Source organism: Ovis canadensis, chromosome 5 (genome assembly GCF_042477335.2).
Source record: "Ovis canadensis isolate MfBH-ARS-UI-01 breed Bighorn chromosome 5, ARS-UI_OviCan_v2, whole genome shotgun sequence".
In the NCBI taxonomy this organism is placed as follows: Eukaryota; Metazoa; Chordata; class Mammalia; order Artiodactyla; family Bovidae; genus Ovis; species Ovis canadensis.
In genome coordinates this window covers 16,719,373-16,737,335 of record NC_091249.1, presented here as the reverse complement: position 1 = coordinate 16,737,335, position 17,963 = coordinate 16,719,373, and the positions used below count along the sequence as shown (strand labels likewise).

Sequence of the window (17,963 nt, the reverse complement as noted above, 5' to 3'; positions counted from 1 at the left end):
GGTCTCACTCATGGCCAGAAGATGATGTAATATCCCTAAGACCTTTTTTTAAATATATTTATGTGAAGCACCTAATTTTGACAAAGGTCAGGACTGCTGACCCCCACGTGACTCTGTATTCATCCCTATGTGTAACAAAAGGTATATAAGCAAACCCAAAAATAAAGAAATCGGATCAGTTTCCGGAAAGACTGATTCCCCCATGTCGCTTCTTTCTTGCTCCCGTTTTTCTGGCTGAATTCCCATCTGGAGCATGGATGCTATTCCACGTAATCCAAGTTATTCAGCCTCTTTTTCTCCACTAATCTTCCTACTACACTATCCGTTTCTAATCTCTCTCTATCTGTGATTAAATATGTATTTTTCCAAAGACGCCGACTCCGTCCCCCCACCTTCGAATCACCCTGGATCCACCGGGGCTGGACCACGGCAGACGACAGAGGATGAGATGGTTGGATGGCATCACTGACTCGATGGACGTGAGTCTGAGTGAACTCTGGGAGTTGATGATGGACAGGGAGGCCTGGCGTGCTGCGGTTCATGGGGTCGCAAAGAGTCAGACACGACTGAGTGACTGAACTGAACTGAATAACCCACCACAGGGATGTGCTGTAATTTATGTAACTAGACCCTTATTGGCAGCCAGTTGAGATTGTTTCCAGTTGCTTACACTTAGCAATAAGGCCACGACCTTGGGCTTAGGCCTAAAACTTCATGCACAAGGCTGTTAACTGCTTTAGAACAGAATCACAGAAAGGAGTGAATGACTGGGGGCAGGCATGAAGAGCCTTTCAAAGGGAAGTGACCCACTGTCACTAACTGGAAAATGGAAGAGCGTACTGCTGCACTCACCCAAACCAGCAGCAAATCTTTAGATGCTTTTAAAATGGTAAACCATTTTATTTACTTATTGATTAATGGTAAAGCTCAATATTTTCTCTTTTTTGCAACACGTATTTTTTTCTTTAGTTAATTGCTTATGTCAATTGCCAAGTCTGTTTTTCCTAGGACTCTTCATATATTAGAGTATTTTTCCATATTGCAAATGCTCTTCCTCATTGTGGTTTGCCTTTTGATGGTGTTTTTTGACAATTTTATATTTTAAGTACTCAAATATATCTATCTTCCCCTTTACAACCCTTTCCACTGTATTTTCGCTTAGGAATCCCTTGACAATGAATATTTTCTTCTTGATTAGTATGATTTAAATAGCTGAATTTTACTGGTATATATTTATCATCTGAGATATTTAATTTACTATTTATCATATATTTATTCTAACACTTAATAACCATTCCATTTATATTATCACATTTTATTTATGAGAGGTATTTTCAGAGTTATATATTTTATTCTGTTGATCTGTTAACATTTATGCAAATATAGTATGATTTTACTTATTTTTGCTTTACAAGGTGTTTGTAGTAAATCCTTTTTATCTGCTTAGCTTTCAAGGTTTTCCCGGCCATTCTTGAATGTTTATGCTTGTAGATGAATCTCAGAATCATTTCATCAAGTTTCCAATTATTAATCTAGGAAAAAATCAACATTACTACAATGCCCAGTATTCCCATAAGGAACAGCATGTGTCTCTTTGTGTATTTTTAGTTTTTTCCTATCATTGTGCTTAGTTGCTCAGTCATGTCCAACTCTTTGTGACCCCAGGAACTGTAGCCCGCCAGGCTCCTCTGTCCATGGGATTCTCCAAGCCAGAATACTGGTGTGGGTCCCATGCCCTCCTCCAGGGGATCTTCACAACCCAGGGATCAAACCCAAGGCTCCTACATTGCAGGTGGAGTCTTTCCTGTCTGAGCCACCAGGGAAGCCCAAGAATACTGGAGTAGGTAGCCTATCCCTTCTCCAGGGGATCCTCCCAACCCAGGAATCAAACAGGGGTCTCCTCCATTGCAGGCAGATTCTTTACCAGCTGAGCTACCAGGGAAGCCCCATTAACAATGTGCAATGTTCTTCCTATATGTAGGTCTTACATTGTCTTGTTAGGACTAGGCCAGATATTTTGTATTTTTGGTTACTATTCTAAATGGAACTTTTCTTTCCCTGGTATCTTTACTACCAGGGCATTGTAGGGCTTCCCAGGTGCACTAATGGTAAAGAACCCACCTGTCAATGCAGGTAGAGATGAGGGTTGGATCCCTGGGTCAGGAAGACCCCCTGGAAGAGGGCATGGCAACCCATTCCAATATTCTTGCCTGGAGAATTCCATAGACAGAGGAGCCTGGTGGGCTACAGTCCACAGGGTCGCAAAGAGTCAGACACGACTGAAGCGACTTAGCGTGCAGGCATGCACATATCAGGGCATTGTGAGTTTACACAGAAATTATTGGGCTTTGTGTAATTATCTTATATTTGGCCATGTCACTAAACTCCTTTCTTAACCCTAAAAGTTTTCCAATGGATTTTTTTGTGCCGGGAGTTTTCCAGGCACATAAGTATCAGCAAACAATTGTAATATTATCTACTCTCCTTGGATACTGGTTTCATGTCATATGATATTATGGCAGAAAGTGAAGAAGAACTAAAGAGCCTCTTGATGAAAATGAAAGAGGAGAGCGAAAAAGTTGGCTTAAAGCTCAACATTCAGAAAACTAAGATTATGGCATCCGGTCCCATCACTTCATGGCAAATAGATGGGGAAACAATGGAAACAGTGGCTGAGTTTATTTTTCGGGGCTCCAAAATCACTGCAGATGGTGATTGCAGCCATGAAATTAAAAGATGCTTACTCCTTGGAAGGAAAGTTATGACCAACCTAGACAGCATATTAAAAAGCATTACTTTGCCAATAAAGGTCCGTCTAGTCAAGGCTATGGTTTTTCCAGTAGTCATGTATGGATGTGAGAGTTGGACTATAAAGAAAGCTGAGCGCCGAAGAATTGACGCTTTTGAACTGTGGTGTTGGAGAAGACTCTTGAGAGTCCCCTGGACTGCAAGGAGATCAAACCAGTCCATTCTAAAGGAGATCAGGCCTGGGTGTTCTTTAGAAGGACTGATGTTGAAGCTGAAACTCCAGTATTTTGGCCACCTGATGTGAAGAACTGAGTCATTTGAAAAGACCCTGATGCTGGGAAAGATTGAGGGCAGGAGGAGAAGGAGACGATAGAGGATGACGATAGAGATAGTTGGATGGCATCACCGACTCAATGGACATGGGTTTGGGTGGACTCCCGGAGTTGGTGATGGACAACGAGGCCTGGCGTGCTGCGGTTCATGGGGTCGCAAGGAGTCGGACATGACTGAGCGACTGATCTGAACGGAACTGAGAATTTCCAAAACCTCAGTAACAAAGTTACGTGTCTCTCTCTTGTTGCCCATTTTACTGGAACTGTCTCAAAAGGGCAGCATTTCCCAAAGCAAATTCTGTAGAACGTTGATTCCATGAGGAAAAGGGTTCTGTTGAGAAAGAATTTTGAGAAGCCGTGTGTTTGACCCACCTCTTAGAGCTTCACCCTGCACATTTTCATAGTAAAGTCTGAGAAATTTTGTTGTCAGAAACACCTGTTTTACTTTGCTGTATAGGCCTTTCCCAGACTCATTTGACCATGGAACCCCTCTATTCTCCTATGCAAACATCTAAGAACATCCTAAGAATTAGCAATGCAGAACACTTTTAGGGACAATGTGCTTCTTTTTCTACCTTTAAATAAAATTTGGGTTGTGATGTTACCATCTGTTACCAGTTCTCACCCTCTCAGCTCCCAAGGAGCTGATCAGGCTCCTTGCCCTGCTGGTGCCTTCAGCAGGGGCTCCTGGGCTTTGCCAGGTGCCCCAGACTTGGGGTGCCCCCCTGTGCACCCCACCCATGCCTTTGCAAAGGATGCAATCCTCTGCTCTCCAGGCTTCAGCCCCGCGTGCCAGTGTCTCCCTGGCTGGCTCTCCTGGAATGGCACAAGGCGCCCCAGACCCAACACATCTCCTCTGAGCTCGCTGCCTTTCTCCCCCACGTGCCGCGTCCCCTCCTGTGCTCTCCACCTCAGGGGCTGCCTCATCACCTAGCAGGCTGCCCAAGGCACAAGCTCAGTGTCCTTTCACCTTCATCCACGTAGCACCCATCCCCTCCTGGTGGCCTCCTAAAATTCTCTCCCTTCTCTGTGGCTATGGTCCCAGGACAGCCCACGACTGTCCTCCCTTTGACGCTGCCCACTTTCTCCCAAGCCACCACTCCCACGGCCATTCTGCACACTGAAGCCCGGGGATCTTCTTAGAAATGCAAATCGGATCATGTTACTCTCCTGCTAGAAACTGCCCTAGTGAGAAAACCAACCCCCTTGGCAGGAGGTACAGAGCCCTCAGGATCCGCTCCTTCCAGCTAGCTTCTTCAGCACCAACTTCTGCTGTTTTCCCATCTTGCACTGTCCCCTTCAGTCAGAGTCAGCTGCCCCCTGTTCCTCCCACAGCCTGCTCTCTTCCTGCCTTTAACTTGAAACATCCCTGTGCCGGTTCGTCCCCTTTTTCACTCCCTCCTTGTGGCTGAAAAGTCACTGCCGCCAGTCACCTGCCTTGCCCTCTAAGGAAGGATGGCCTGCCTCACCTTTCCCCTGCCAAGTCCCTGAACCCTCAGTTATAACTGTTTCCCTGTCTGCACCTCCACTCCAGAGCAGCCCCCAAGGTCTGGGAGCACGCATGGCCGCTGCTGCTGCTAAGTCGCTTCAGTCGTGTCCGACTCTGTGCGACCTCTCAAAAAGTGCTTGTTAGATGATAAGCTTTGTCCTTAGGCGAACGGATGTGGCAAATTGGATGAGCAGACTTTCGGATAGTAAACAATCATCACCTTCCTATAATAAGCCCTATTTAATCATGAGGGGAGTTTCTCTTTATGCATTGTTGAATGAAAGGCTTAAAGCCTCAGGATTTTTTACATCTATTTTTAAAAGTGAAACAGGTCTGTACTTTGTCTTAGATAAGCTACCTTTGGCAACTTCGCATGTAGGAATCGTATTGGCCTGAAAGAGAAACTGGGTGGATTTTAGAACACATGTATATTCCGAAATTGTTTATATGATATTGCATTATCTTTGCTTAATAATTCCTTGCAAATGAATAAAATATACTGGCAAAAATGGGTTATCTGATTCTCTATTTAGAGGTAATTTTAAGATAACTTTGAAAACAGTGAAGCACTTGAGTTCCCACATGATTATGGGGTTTCCCATTTCCCTAAAAAATCCTGAATTTCCCAAGACCTTCTGGGCCCCTGACCCAGAGTTTCTCAAAATCTTACCTTCAGGTTTTCTACTGGTCTCTACCAAGTTTCTACCTGTGAGAGATACTTAAGGAAAGAAAAACAAGAAGACACATCTTCCGGTGGGGACAGTTTAGCCCAAAGCCTGTCAGGAAGTAGTTAAAATAACCAAGGCTTTGTTCCATGGAGTAATCAACATTGGGAAGGAGACAGACAGTTCCCAGGCCAAATAAGAACCAAAACTTCACCAGCACTGGTAGGCAGTTACCAACACACAACCCTCCAGTTTTTCCTTTCAGTGTCCTGACCACTTGGTAGCTCTTCTCCTCTTCCTACCCGCTGTCCTCTGCAGAGGCAAAAAGTGGGGAGGGGCTGGATATAATCACGCCCGTCCCTCATGCTACCAGACTCAAAGTTCCTCAGATGCTGAAGGATGCTAATGAGGAGTCTCAGGCCAGGAAAGGGGAACCCGGCCTGAGGAGGGGGAGGGAGGGGGAGGAGCAGGGAACACGCTGATGACTGCTCTTACGGGGATGCACAAGTCCCATCGGACGTTCCAAAGCCCCGTGTCAGCAAACGGAGGCTGGAACTGTATCACTGGGCGTGGGTCACCCTAGCCTTACCCCGCTGCATGCTGTGCCTACTTGCTGCCACAAACTGCCTGCTTACCTGCAGAGGAAGGCGTGCACTCCCCTCCTTCACAGACCACCACTGGGTGTCAGGGTGGAGGCGTAGGGAACAGGCCCAGGCAGAGATCTCCCAACAGCCCCCAAAGCTTTCCCTTCAGCCAGGAAAAGCACCCCACCGTGGGCTGCAGTGTACGCGTGCTTTCCGATCTTAGTTTATGCTTCCTCTCTTTTTTCTAGACTAAATATGCCAAAGGTTTGCTTTTCCCAAGGCTCGCTTCTCAATGGGCCCTATTGTTACTTTCTATTTTCTACTTTATTGATTTTTGCCTTTTTCTAAACTATTTCCTTATTTTTACTTTCCTTAGGTTTTGGGGTTTGGGTAGTTGTTAATACCTGTTCTAACTCACTGAGCTGAATAGAGGGTTAACTTGTTTTCATTCGCTCAGTGTGATCTTGGAAGGCGCCTGCCTCTGAATACAGCTTTGGCCACACTCCACAGGTTTTGATCTGTAGTATTCTGCAAGGAGATCCAACCAGTCCATCCTAAGGGAGATCAGCCCTGGGTGTTCATTGGAAGGACTGATGCTAAAGCTGAAACTCCAATACTTTGGCCACCTCATGCGAAGAGTTGACTCATTGGAAAAGACTCTGATGCTGGGAGGGATTGGGGGCAGGAGGAGAAGGGGACGACAGAGGATGAGATGGCTGGATGGCATCACCGACTCGATGGACACCGAGTCTGAGTGAACTCTGGGAGTTGGTGATGGACAGGGAGGCCTGACGTGCTGCAGTTCATGGGGTCACAAAGAGTCGGACACGACTGAGCAGTTGAACTGAACTGAACTCTCATTTTGATTGGTTTTCCCAACAGTCTGCAATGGAGGCTCTAACAGTATTCTTCCCAGGAAATTTGTTTTTTTTTTCAGAGAGACTGCACTTATGCTTTTTATATATCCGTTTCCTCCATCTAGTTTTAGAGCACTGAGTATAGTCCAAACAATTTTCGCTGTATGAAATTCACTAAAACTTTCTTTACGACCTAAAGTACATTTGTCATTGTTAGGTGTTTTATTCCCTGGTGGCTCAGAGGTTAAAGCGTCTGCCTCCAATACAGGAGACCCGGGTTCAATCCCTGGGTCGGGAAGATCCCCTGGAGAAGGAAATGGCAACCCACTCCAGTATTCTTGCCTGGAGAAACCCATGGATGGAGAAGCCTCGTGGGCTACAGTCCACGGGGTCGCAAAGAGTCGGACACGACTGAGCGACTTCACTCTATGATTCCTCAAAAAGAAGGCATATCTTTCCATAGGTATAGCAAGGGGAAAAGATGATATAACTAATTTAACTTTACCCATTATACTATTTGTGCTTCCCAGGCAGCTCAGTGGTAAAGAATTCGCCTGCAGTGTAAGAGACATTGGGTTCAGTTCCCGGGTTGGGAAGATCCCCTGGAGCAGGAAATGGCAACCCACTCCAGTATTCTTGCTAGGGAAAACTCCATGGACAGAGAAGCCTGGTGGGCTATAGTCCATGGGGTTGCAGAGTCGGACACGACTGAGCAACTAAGCATAAGCATTGTATTATCTGAAACTCCTGCGCCTTTAAGAATGTAATCTGTTAAAGGTCTTGGAAAGGGTATGAAAGACTCCTGCACTTAGGTTTTTTGCAGATTTCCCCCTTGTTCCGACAGTCTGCATTTTACGCTGTCCTTGGGACACTGAGGGGCCATGACTACCATCCTCTGCAGTGGTCACTTGCATCACCATAGAGTAACACACCTCCCAAGGCAGGAAAAGTGGGCTCAAGGTCCAGCATTGCTGGAATTTGTCCAGTCACGGAGTCCTTCGTTGTCATTTCTGTACTGCAGGCCTTGTATGTGGTGTGCAGTTCAATTATATTTTGTGAGACTAAGACTCTGCCTCTGAGTAGAGGACTTAACCCTCCACATAATTACTATGCCTGATGTACCTCGGCTTCATCTTAATATGAAAAGTGAAGTCGCTCAGTCAAGTCCGACTCTTTGCGACCCCATGGACTGTAGCCTACCAGGCTCCTCCCTCCACGGGATTCTCCAGGCAAGAGTACCGGAGTGGGTTGCCATTTCCTTCTCCAGGGGATCTTCCCAACTTAATATGACTTGACTTTATTCATACTGAGTGAGGTCAGACCACGGATTCCAGAATTTGGCTGCCAGAGTGAGAAGCTGGACTCCTAAGGAGCCAGAGAAAGAAAGAAAGAAAGTGAAGTCACTCAGTCGTGTCCGACTCTTTGTGACCCCATGAACTGTAGCCTACAACGCTCCTCCATCCATGGGATTTTCCAGGCAAGAGTACTGGAGTGGGTTGCCATATCCTTCTCCAGAGGATCTTCCTGACCCAGGAACTGAACCCGGGTCTCCCGCATTGTAGGCAGATGCTTTACCATCTGAGCCACCAGGGAAATCTAAGGAGCCAGATGCCACTGGCTACTCACACCACTGAACTGCCTTAAACCTCGGTGTAAGTTTCACAGTCCTTACTTGTGAAATGGGATCATCATATCTCCACCTCCTCCTCTGTCCTTGGACTGAGTTAATTTCATGGAAAGTGCTCCCAAGCTGCTCAGCACAGGCCTGGCTCAGTGCACACTGGCCTGGCACCACGAGGCTCCTTCCTTCCTCACCAGCTCTCCTTTCAGGCCACCCCGTTATCTTTCCTTCTGGGGGCTTCCTAACCCTGCTTGCATAGACCTGTGCATGCTGATAGGAAAAAGGCTTCAAGTCTGACGGCAAAGGGGTGTAAGAAGGGCAAGAGTGCTCAGTGAGAACAGCAGCTACGTGGCATGAGAAGAGGACACAGCCTGAGGACACAGGCAGGAGTCAAACTGAGGGGCATCTCAACCTTGTGTTTCTGCTGCTTTGACATCTAGGGCCTCGCTGACCTGGAAGGAACTGTCCCTGCCAGGGTTAACCAATTTCCAGAGTCAGTAAAGTGCTCACTCTGAAGCATATGCTCTTCAAATGCAAACCAACCGATGCAGAGTCCACACCCCCAGCCATCTCCTTCATCAGGCGCTCACACTCCAGCCCATTATCCCCAGAGCAAATTCCCAAGGGCCAGGTACCAGGCACTCAGAGGCAGCCCTGGTTCCCCAGAGCCCACTGAGATGATTCACACTGGCCACTCCTAAGCCTGCTTACCTGTGATTAACCTGGTCCTTCCCGAGGAAACCATAATGCAGCGGCTCACCCACAGTTTCCCTCTCCTCCCCCAGGCCTCCCGACCAACCCTCGCGCTTCCCTGTGGGGCCCTGCAGGGCCAGAAACTGCGGGTAAAACCCAGCTTTTCCATGGCAGTCACCTCCTGGGCTGTTGGTCTCACCAAACCTGAACCTAAATTTTTAAAGAGAAAGTGAGGTTGAAAGGAGAGTAGGGGCGGCTCACAAGTTCCTTGCTTCTTACAGGAAACACGGGGCAGCTGGGGACAGGCAAGGTGGTTTTGGCCAACATAAAGGCTTTTCAAGGGGGTCTTTGCCTCACTGGAGGGCCCCACTCATCCCACAGAGGTGGGGGCCCTGGTGAGTCTGGAAGGCACCAGCCTGCAGTGCCCACTCACCTTCCCGTGGCTCAGCAGGATTATCCGCACCAGGACGACATTGATGTGGGCCCCCAGGGACTCATCGTGATAGATTTCGTTGACCTGAAAGACAACCAGGGACACGTCAGCAGAGACCACAGGCTCACAGACCAGCCCTGGCTTTGTAAATGGCATCGCCACCAGCTCAGCCCCAGGGCAGAACCCGGGCACACCACCCCACCCCTTCCTCCTCGCCACACTTCACGCTCAGGCATTACCCTCAGCTCTGAATCAACCCCTTCCTTTCCCTCTGTTCCTCCTGCCCCCTTACAGCCAACCACTGAGTGGACTCGGCCCCTGTCTCCTCAGCAGCCCCTCCGACCACCCCAGGGAATCTCCAGCGAGAGCCCACACTGGGATGTGGACACTGCCCACGCTGAACGCTGGAGCCGCTAACTGCAACGCAGCCTCTTCTGCCAGGGTGAGCACGGCTCAGACCCCCGTAGAAGGGGCAGTCCTGGTGCCGTCACTGGTAGAAATCACTCCACAGGTGCTGCCGGCGACTGTGAAATATTATCTGTACTCATCACAGCTTGGAAAGGGGAGTCATTTTAGACGACCCCCAGATCTAACTTTTAATGTGCTAATTGAGAACAGATATTGCTGTATCACAAAGGTGCTTTCTGTGATCTGTTTTGGGAACTGCAGCTGACACAGTGGGCTTCCTTTGTATTTTATCATTTTTTACTTTCTTTTTTGGGCTTCCCAGGTGGCGCTAGTGGTAAAGAACCCATCTGCTGGGTTAGGAAGATCCCCTGGAGGAGGGCATGGCAACCCACGCCAGTATTCCTGCCTGGAGAAGCCCCATGGAAAGAGGAGCCTGGTGGGCTACAGTCCATCGGGTCGCAAAGAGTCGGACACAATCGAAGTGACTTAGCACACATGTGTATTTTATTTTTTATATTTGCAAACATTATTTGAACAGGTACCCGCGGGCCTCACCAGAAGTCAGAGGAATCCATGGCACAAGGAAGGTGAGGAACCTCGCCTCCCCACAGCATGGCTTGCATGGCCTTCCAGAAACACTGGTTATGGCTGACCCCGGCCTCAGGGCCAGCCAAGCCTCCCTCTCCCACCGACCCTACTCTCACATACTCTCAGGATCTCGCCTGGAACAGTGCTCTTGCTACCACCCCCTTCATCCATTCACTTCCTGACCAAACTTGACTCTTCTGGAGGCCCAGCCTCCAGATCTCATCTGCTTCCCAGCAAGCGTCAGGGCCCATTACTTCCTGTATTTTCCCTGTATTTTCTCTCTGTATTTTCCCTGCGTGTCTCCAGCACTCAGGATGCAGTCACACCCAGCAGATACTCAGGACACACTTGTCAAGAGAACAAATCCACATCACTCAGTGGGGAGGCATGAACTCGTGCAGGCCCTCCCTGTGCGCAGACCAAATCCCAGAGGCTGCTGACCTTCCCCTGGGGACAGCAGATCCCGCCAAATGCATCTCCCAGAGCCCACTCTGTCATCTCAGGCCAGGGCCCTTCTCCCCCGGAATGCCAACTTTTAGAATCTCTATCTGAGCGATGGAAATTGCTACCTACAAACAGCAGGAAAACCCTTTGGGAAATCTGAAAGTTAGCAAGTAAAATCGACTCACGATGGATGGGGTGGGCAGGCACGTGGGGCATGCTAGACAAAGTCTGGTGATCACTGTCACCCTTGCTGTGGCACCAACGGGAGGCACAGAGGGGTCCTGGGATGCCTCCAGCCAGCCCTACGTGTGGCCCCATGGGAAGCCTCCTGCCCGCAAATCTACTTCCCAATTATTATTTGTTTGTCTGCCCCGACCTGGCTTTCCTCCAGGGAAGCAATGACCGATAGCCTACAGGACGGTCACTGCAGCACGTGCATGAGTCTGGAGAGAGTGAACACTGGCCTGAGAGTCACACGCCAACAAGGTGAAGCTGTGACTGGCAATGCGGAGCCAACTCACCCACGCTGGGCCTTCCCTTCCTTAAAACAAGACGACAGTCTCAACTTGCTTTGTGAGGACTAGACTTCCACGCATATGTGATGGAATGATCCTGGTGAAAACAGCAAAGCTGTGGTTGTCACTGCTGCTAAGCCATGTCACCCTGCAGCCCCCAGGAGGTCACAGTGGCAGGGTGCGCACCCTCTAAGCCCGGATGTCCTTGCCCACCTTTGAGGGTCAAACCAGACCTAGATGTTTTGGTCCACAGTGAGACAATAACCCTAAAAGTCAGTTTTTCTTAAGAGAGAGGTTATTGTTGTTGTTGTTGTTTTGGTCTGTCTCCAAAGTATCATTTTATCTCTCACAAGCAGAGCCTGGCCAATTTGGCTCACAGAGTTTGACCAAAAGTTGTGGTGTAGAACAGAAGAAGGTTGTGATAAAGGGAGGTTCCGCTGCCCCTGGGGCAGGGAGCAGGGGTGGGCACGAGAGAAGAAAGGGGGCAGAGACAGGGGTGAATGGCAAGCTTCACTCTACACCCTTCACTTCTGACTCCCAGGTCATGCTTCGAGTGAAAACAGTTCAGATACTTGGGAAGAAGATGAAAGCAGAGAAAGCGTGAACCGGCTCTCTGGGACCTGGGAGGGGACAGGGTCACTCAAGTCCCCGAAGTCTGGGTAACTTCAGATAGCTATGCCTGGGGACCCAAAGGCAGTGGCAGGGTAGCCTGCTGTTCGGAAGGGATTCAGGGCTGAGTCTACAGAATTATCTCCTCTGATGCTCCCAATAGCTACTGGAGGCCAGAAGAAGGGGTGTCAAGCCCTCCTGAGAGATGAGGAAGCTGAGGCTGGCCACCGAGTGAGGGAGATGCAGGGCTGGCCCCGCCCCAGTTGCTGGCCCAGAGCCTTCCATCAAGGCCCTCCTGTCTCCTGGCCCCACCACTGGGGCTGAGGGTGGCCACTCTCATCTCGGGGAAGGGGTCTTATGTCCTTCTTGGACAGTGGGCAGGTCTGACCCTGACTGCTGATTCCAGACAGAAGGGGGCCAGACCCTCAACCACGAGGTGCCAAGCTCTGCGAGACAAAGCCCCACCTCCCGCTGGGGGTGAGGGCCAGGTGCTCAGGGCCAGGGGTGTCCGGCTGCTATACAAGGCCCAGCTGTATCTTCTGAGCTGCCCACCAGCCACCAGCTCCTGGCAGTGGGGCTGGGCACCCTGCCTCTGGCCTTGGAGACCAACTGGGCCTCCAGGACTGCTGAGGAGCTGGACAGGGCACATCCAGAGCTTGCCCAGGAGGGAGCCATAAAGGAAGCCAGGCCTGCTCTTGAGGTGCCGCAGCCCTGCCTGCCCTGGTGCCCGCCACTGAGGTGCACCTTCCTCTGCTTCTCCTAGACAGCCTCCGCCCTTCCCCACAGGGACACAGCTCCACACAGCCTGCTTCTCCAGGAATCGGGGCTTTGAGCTGGGGGTGCCCCAGCCCCTCTCTACAGCACAGGCCCCTCTTGGCAGCTGCTGGAGCTTCTAGGTGGTCCCCAACCCGGATCCCCACTCCCAAGCCCTCCTGATGGCCCGGCCCCCACAGACCCCCCAGCGGGTGGGAACCCCGCGGTGACCAGCTGGCGGGGCATGCCTTCTTGCCCATTAGGCGGTGTGACCGAACCCTCACGCCTGCAAACATGTCCCCCTCTGGCGTCCAGCTCCTAGTGCCCACGCTGTGATTCATCAGGACCAGAAAGAGCAGAATGCAGGGCTTGTGGGGCATGGAGGAGGCTGGCTGTGCTAAGGAGGAGGGGGCCCTGGCCTGCTCCCAAGGGCCACACCAACTTTTCAGTGGGTTGTGAAATTGCCACAGCCCCGCTGCACCCCATTCCCCACAGGATGCTCCCAGCAGGGCCCACTGTGGCATGAAGACCCCCGGGAATGAGCCTCAGTAACAGGAACACAGGGGCAATATTTCTGCCAAGCAGAGAGCTCACGGAAACGGCACAAAAAGCCACAAAGACAGCTTCCCAACATCTCCCTTCCAATGCCCCTTCCTCCCCGACCCACATTCCACTTGCTCAACAGGCAGACAGGAAGCAGTTCCTTCCCGCCCCATGTCCCACCCAACCTCTCACCCTCATGGATCATTCTTCATGGCGGCTGCCACTCAAGAAGGTCTGACTTCCTCTTTCCTCTGCCTGAAACCCTCCATGGCTCCCCAGTGCTTTCAGGAACAACCCTCAGCCCTCAGCCTGGCACGTGCGGCCCTCTCAAAGGTGGCCCTGGCTTGCTTCTCTGAGCTCAACTTCAGCTACTTTCCTTCAGGAACCCTCACTCCTGACGGCTCTGCCTTCTTCTCCTGCTTGGGCCATGGTTGGTACCTGTAATTCCGTCTCCAGCCTCTGGATTCTTGAAATACCCAGGAAAGCATTTGAAAAAGCAAAGGGCAGTCAATGTGTTTCAAAGGAGGAGGGCAGTTATCACCCTGCAAGCACCCCACAACCCCAGCCCAGGGCCTTCTCCCTACAACAGGAGGAAGCCCGCTGCTGCTTCTCAGGTTGCCCCCTTTGCTCACAGTGATCCAGTCTGAGCTTCTTAAACAGGGAGTCCTACCCTTCCTTGGGACCTTTGCACTTGCTGTATCTCTGGTTTTTCATGCTCTTCCCCCAGCACAACTATCCCCTGCTCAAAGTGAGCCCGTAAAAGTAGTTGCTTCCAGCACAGTATGGAGGTTCCTTAAAAAACTAAAAATAGAGCTACCATATGATGCTGCAATCCCACTCCTGGGCATTTATCTGGAGAAAAATATGGCCCGGTGCAGCACTGTTTACGATAGACAAGACATGCAAACAACTAAATGTCCCTAGACAGAGGAATGGATAAGGAAGACAGTGGAATATCACCCAGCCATTAAAAAGAATGAAATAAGGCCATTCGCAGCAACATGCATGGACCGAAAGAGTGTCATACTGAGTGGAGTAAGCCAGACAGAGGAGAAATGTTGTATGACATCTCTTACATGTGGAATGTTTGAAAAAATGATGGAAATGAACTTACAAAACAGAAAGAGGCTCACAGACTTAGAAAAGGAACTCCCGGTTGCCGGGGGGAAGGAATAGTTAAGGACTTTGGGAAGGTCATGTACACACTGCTATATTTTAAATGGATAACCAACAAAAACCTATTATACAGCACATGGAATTCTGCGCAATGCTATGTGCCAGCCTGGATGGGAAGGGAGTTGGGGAAGAGAGGATACATGTATAGGTATGGCTGAGATCCTTCACTGTTCACCTAAAACTATCACAACATTGTTAAATGGCTACAGCCCAATACAAAAAGCTTTTGGTGTTAAAAATAAATTAAAAAACCAGCAGTTGCTCCCGTACCGGCCTCTGCACTTGAGCGGGAGGCACCCCTCTTCCTCACTCACTGCTGTGTCCCTAGCAGTGCTGAGCGCACAGTAGATGCTCAGTAAACAGTTTTGAACGGGTGAACGAGAGAATAACCGGGAAATGCGGACCAAGAGGCAACGGGCCAAAGTGCAACAGTAGCAGGGCCTGCAGTGCCCTGCTGTGATCGAAGGCCAGGCCAAGTGCCCCAGAGCCTGCCCACCGTCCCTGCCCTCCTCAGGCCTCCTGCATGCCAGGGAGAAGCTACTCACCTCCATCCAAAGCCGCAGGGCTTCTCTGCACAGAGAGAGGCCAACAGCTCTCTTGTTTGGGGAAATACATTGTAATGCACCTTTTGCTTATGCAAAGGTGCAGCCAAGTTTCTGTTCTGGAATAGAAAATAAGAAAGGATGCGGGCTCTGTGTGATAATGTAAAAGTTGGCTTTCTTTGTGGCAGACTTCTACCCAGGACACCAGCGAGCCTTGGCAGGTGGCCTGCGGCTACTGGGCAGAGGTGACTTTCTCCCCTGCCGAGGTGGAAGGACAGGGCAGGACAGAGAGGCTGGTCCAGGCAGTGGGGTCCTCCCGGGGCAGGCAGGGGCAAACTGCTGCTTGGGTTCTCATCCGTTATGCCCAACCGTCAGGAAAGTTACCACCTCTTCCTCTGAGCCAAGCTCTGCCAGCTAAGGCGCCTAAGCACCCAGTGAGGAGAAGGCAGGCCTGGAGGAGTCTGTTGTGAAGCCTGGGAGGCAGGCACAAGCCGGCTCTGCTTTGTGGCTTCTCGGAGCCTTTGACATGACTGGGAAGAAGGTCTCTCTGAGTCCTCCAGGAGGAGGCTTGTACATCACAGTGGAGGCGGAGGTGAAGGGAGTGCTGGAGAAGCTGGGCAGAAAGTCTGCGGGCTGCCAGTGAGCATTTTCATCCGTGCCCATCTTATAACACACAAATGGGGCTGCAAAAGTCCAGCCTCACTATGAGAATGAACATTCCCTTTGCAGATCTTCTTTGCCACTCGCTTCTCAGCAAATGCTTAGCAGGCAAAGCAAGAACAAACACGACTCCAGCCTCTGCTCAAAATATCAAACTGTCATGAAATGCAAATGAGCAGGACAGGAATTGCTAAGATCGTATCGTGCACAAAAATGGGAGGCAGGTAGAGCCCCTTCTTCAGCCCCCAGGCCCCCCACTGTGAGTCCTCCCATGACTGTGAAACAACCCAGTCCCCAAGCCTGCACCAGGCCACACTCTGCTGGGCCTGGGGACATCTCTGCAGGTCTCCAGGGTGGAGACAGGTTCCTCCACTCCCAGGCAAGTAGTTCGATGCCCAGAATCTAGAGGGAGCCTCAACAAATGGTTACTGTGCAAACGAAGAAACAAAGCTGCCTTAAACCATTGCCCGTGTTGGTGCTGATTACTTCCAAGAAGCTGCCCATTCCAGTCACTTCGTCAGGTTGCACAGGTTCCACGGTGGGCTCGACTGCCATCTTGCCCTGTGACTTGGGCTTGATATTTTGCCCGTTTGAGCCTCAGTTTCCTTATCTGTGAAACGGAGGCAATACCAGTTCTAACCTCTCAGGCTGTTACCATGAACCAAACTCAACACTATATTTAAAGCATCCAGCAAAATCCCAGGCACACAGCACAGACTCAGGAACTCAGTAGAGCTCTCATCAAATGACAGGTCAAACACCCGAGTTCTTTCTCTGGCCCCACGGGGGCTCTCCTCAGGGCCGCCAGGGAGGGCTTGCTTGGACCACAGTGTGCAGCCAGGCTGTTTTCCAAAGCCCACGCTGGGCCTCAGCAGCCACCTGTGTGTGACCCAGACCTGGGGTTCTCCCCGCCAGCTCCGCCACTGGGCAACCAACAGCCACACCAATGCTGGAGGCCCAGCCCTCCCACTCACCACCAGAGGGCTCCTCAAACGGGAGGATAAGGCTGCAGCCCGGGGAAGGACAGCTCTGCCGAGGCCGCGGGACACAGAAGGATCTGTCTGAGGTCCGTGGGGAGGGCGCTGACAGGAAGGAGCGGGGGAAGCCAGGGACCTTGATTCCTTCTGACAGCAGCCCTGGCCTTGGAGAGCCCTGGGGTGTCAGCAGCCTCCTTGTGTCCCCTGAGCTCCCCAGCCCTCCCTGACCCAAGCCCCGGGGCCTGGCATGGAGTCTCCTCCAGAGGAAGCCCTTCGGGGAGGCCCTGTTGGCGAAGCCATGTGACACCCCCACCAGCCCCCCCAGTCTCAGAGACCGTGAGCACGACAACCAACCCCCGCCCCCGCCCCCCGCCAATGTCAGCAGCCGGGCACTGGCAGGGCATATGAAAACAGTGATTTTTCATTCTTCCTATGATTCATATTCTTCTAATTCCCTACCGCTCTTTGACCCCAGGAAAGAAAGAGGGAAAATGCCATCATGGGGACGGGGGCCACAGCCCCTGGGAGGCTCCCAAGGAGGGGAACAGGGAAGCAGCAAGCGCCCTGGTTGACGAGGGTTAGTGGAGGCGGCTGAGGACAGGCAGGAAGGCAGACCTAGGCTATGCCCCCCAACCCCTGCTCCTGCTTCTCACACACCTTCAAGGTCAAACAGATCCCGAGAGCTGTGGGCCCCGCTGCCCACTGGGACCCCAGGATGAGACTGCACTGCAAGAGCAGAGTCCCCTCCCCAGGTGGCTCTAGCAGGAGGTGAGAAATGGGAGGGGACCCTGTGAGTAAACTGGCCTCAACAGTGGCTGGCGCCACCCGCCCCAGCCCTGAGAGGTGTGTGTGAGCTCCAGAAGCTCCTGTCTAGCCGGCTGGGTGGGAGGTGGCGGCTGTGGGCTGGGACAGGCTGCAGAGTGGATGGGTCATCACAGCGCCAGGCCTGGACCGGATGGGATCGGCACACCTGAGCAGTCCAGGTCAGGAGCCCGGGCCCGGGTCTGAGGACACACAGGGCAGGCACTCAGGCCCGCCTCCCCACCGCCACTAGGGCCTCAGGGTCCCCCACACGAGGAGGACAGCCAGGTCCAACCCCTGGGTCAGGAAGACCCCCTGGAGGAGGGCACAGCAGCCCACTCCAGGATTCTTGCCTGGAGAATCCCATGGACAGAGGAGCCTGGCAGATCACAGTCCATGGGTCGCACAGAGTCAGACGCGACTGAGTGACCAGCTCTTACTTACTTCCTTACTGCATCAGGCCTGCCTACCCACCGCCACCAGGGCCTCAGGGCCCCCCACATGATAAGGAAGAAGGGAGCAGTC

At 51.4% G+C, this 17,963-nt stretch overlaps 1 protein-coding gene across 1 annotated transcript in view; it reads right to left on the bottom strand.

Annotated features, from left to right (window-relative positions):
- The window catches only part of ADAMTS2 (ADAM metallopeptidase with thrombospondin type 1 motif 2), a 261,083-nt gene that overhangs the window by 73,869 nt on the left and 169,251 nt on the right, over positions 1-17,963 (bottom strand). Inside the window, exon 5 of the mRNA XM_069590438.1 lies at positions 9,423-9,506. Coding sequence (XP_069446539.1) covers positions 9,423-9,506 — 84 coding nt within the window. The remainder of the gene's footprint in view (positions 1-9,422; positions 9,507-17,963) is intronic.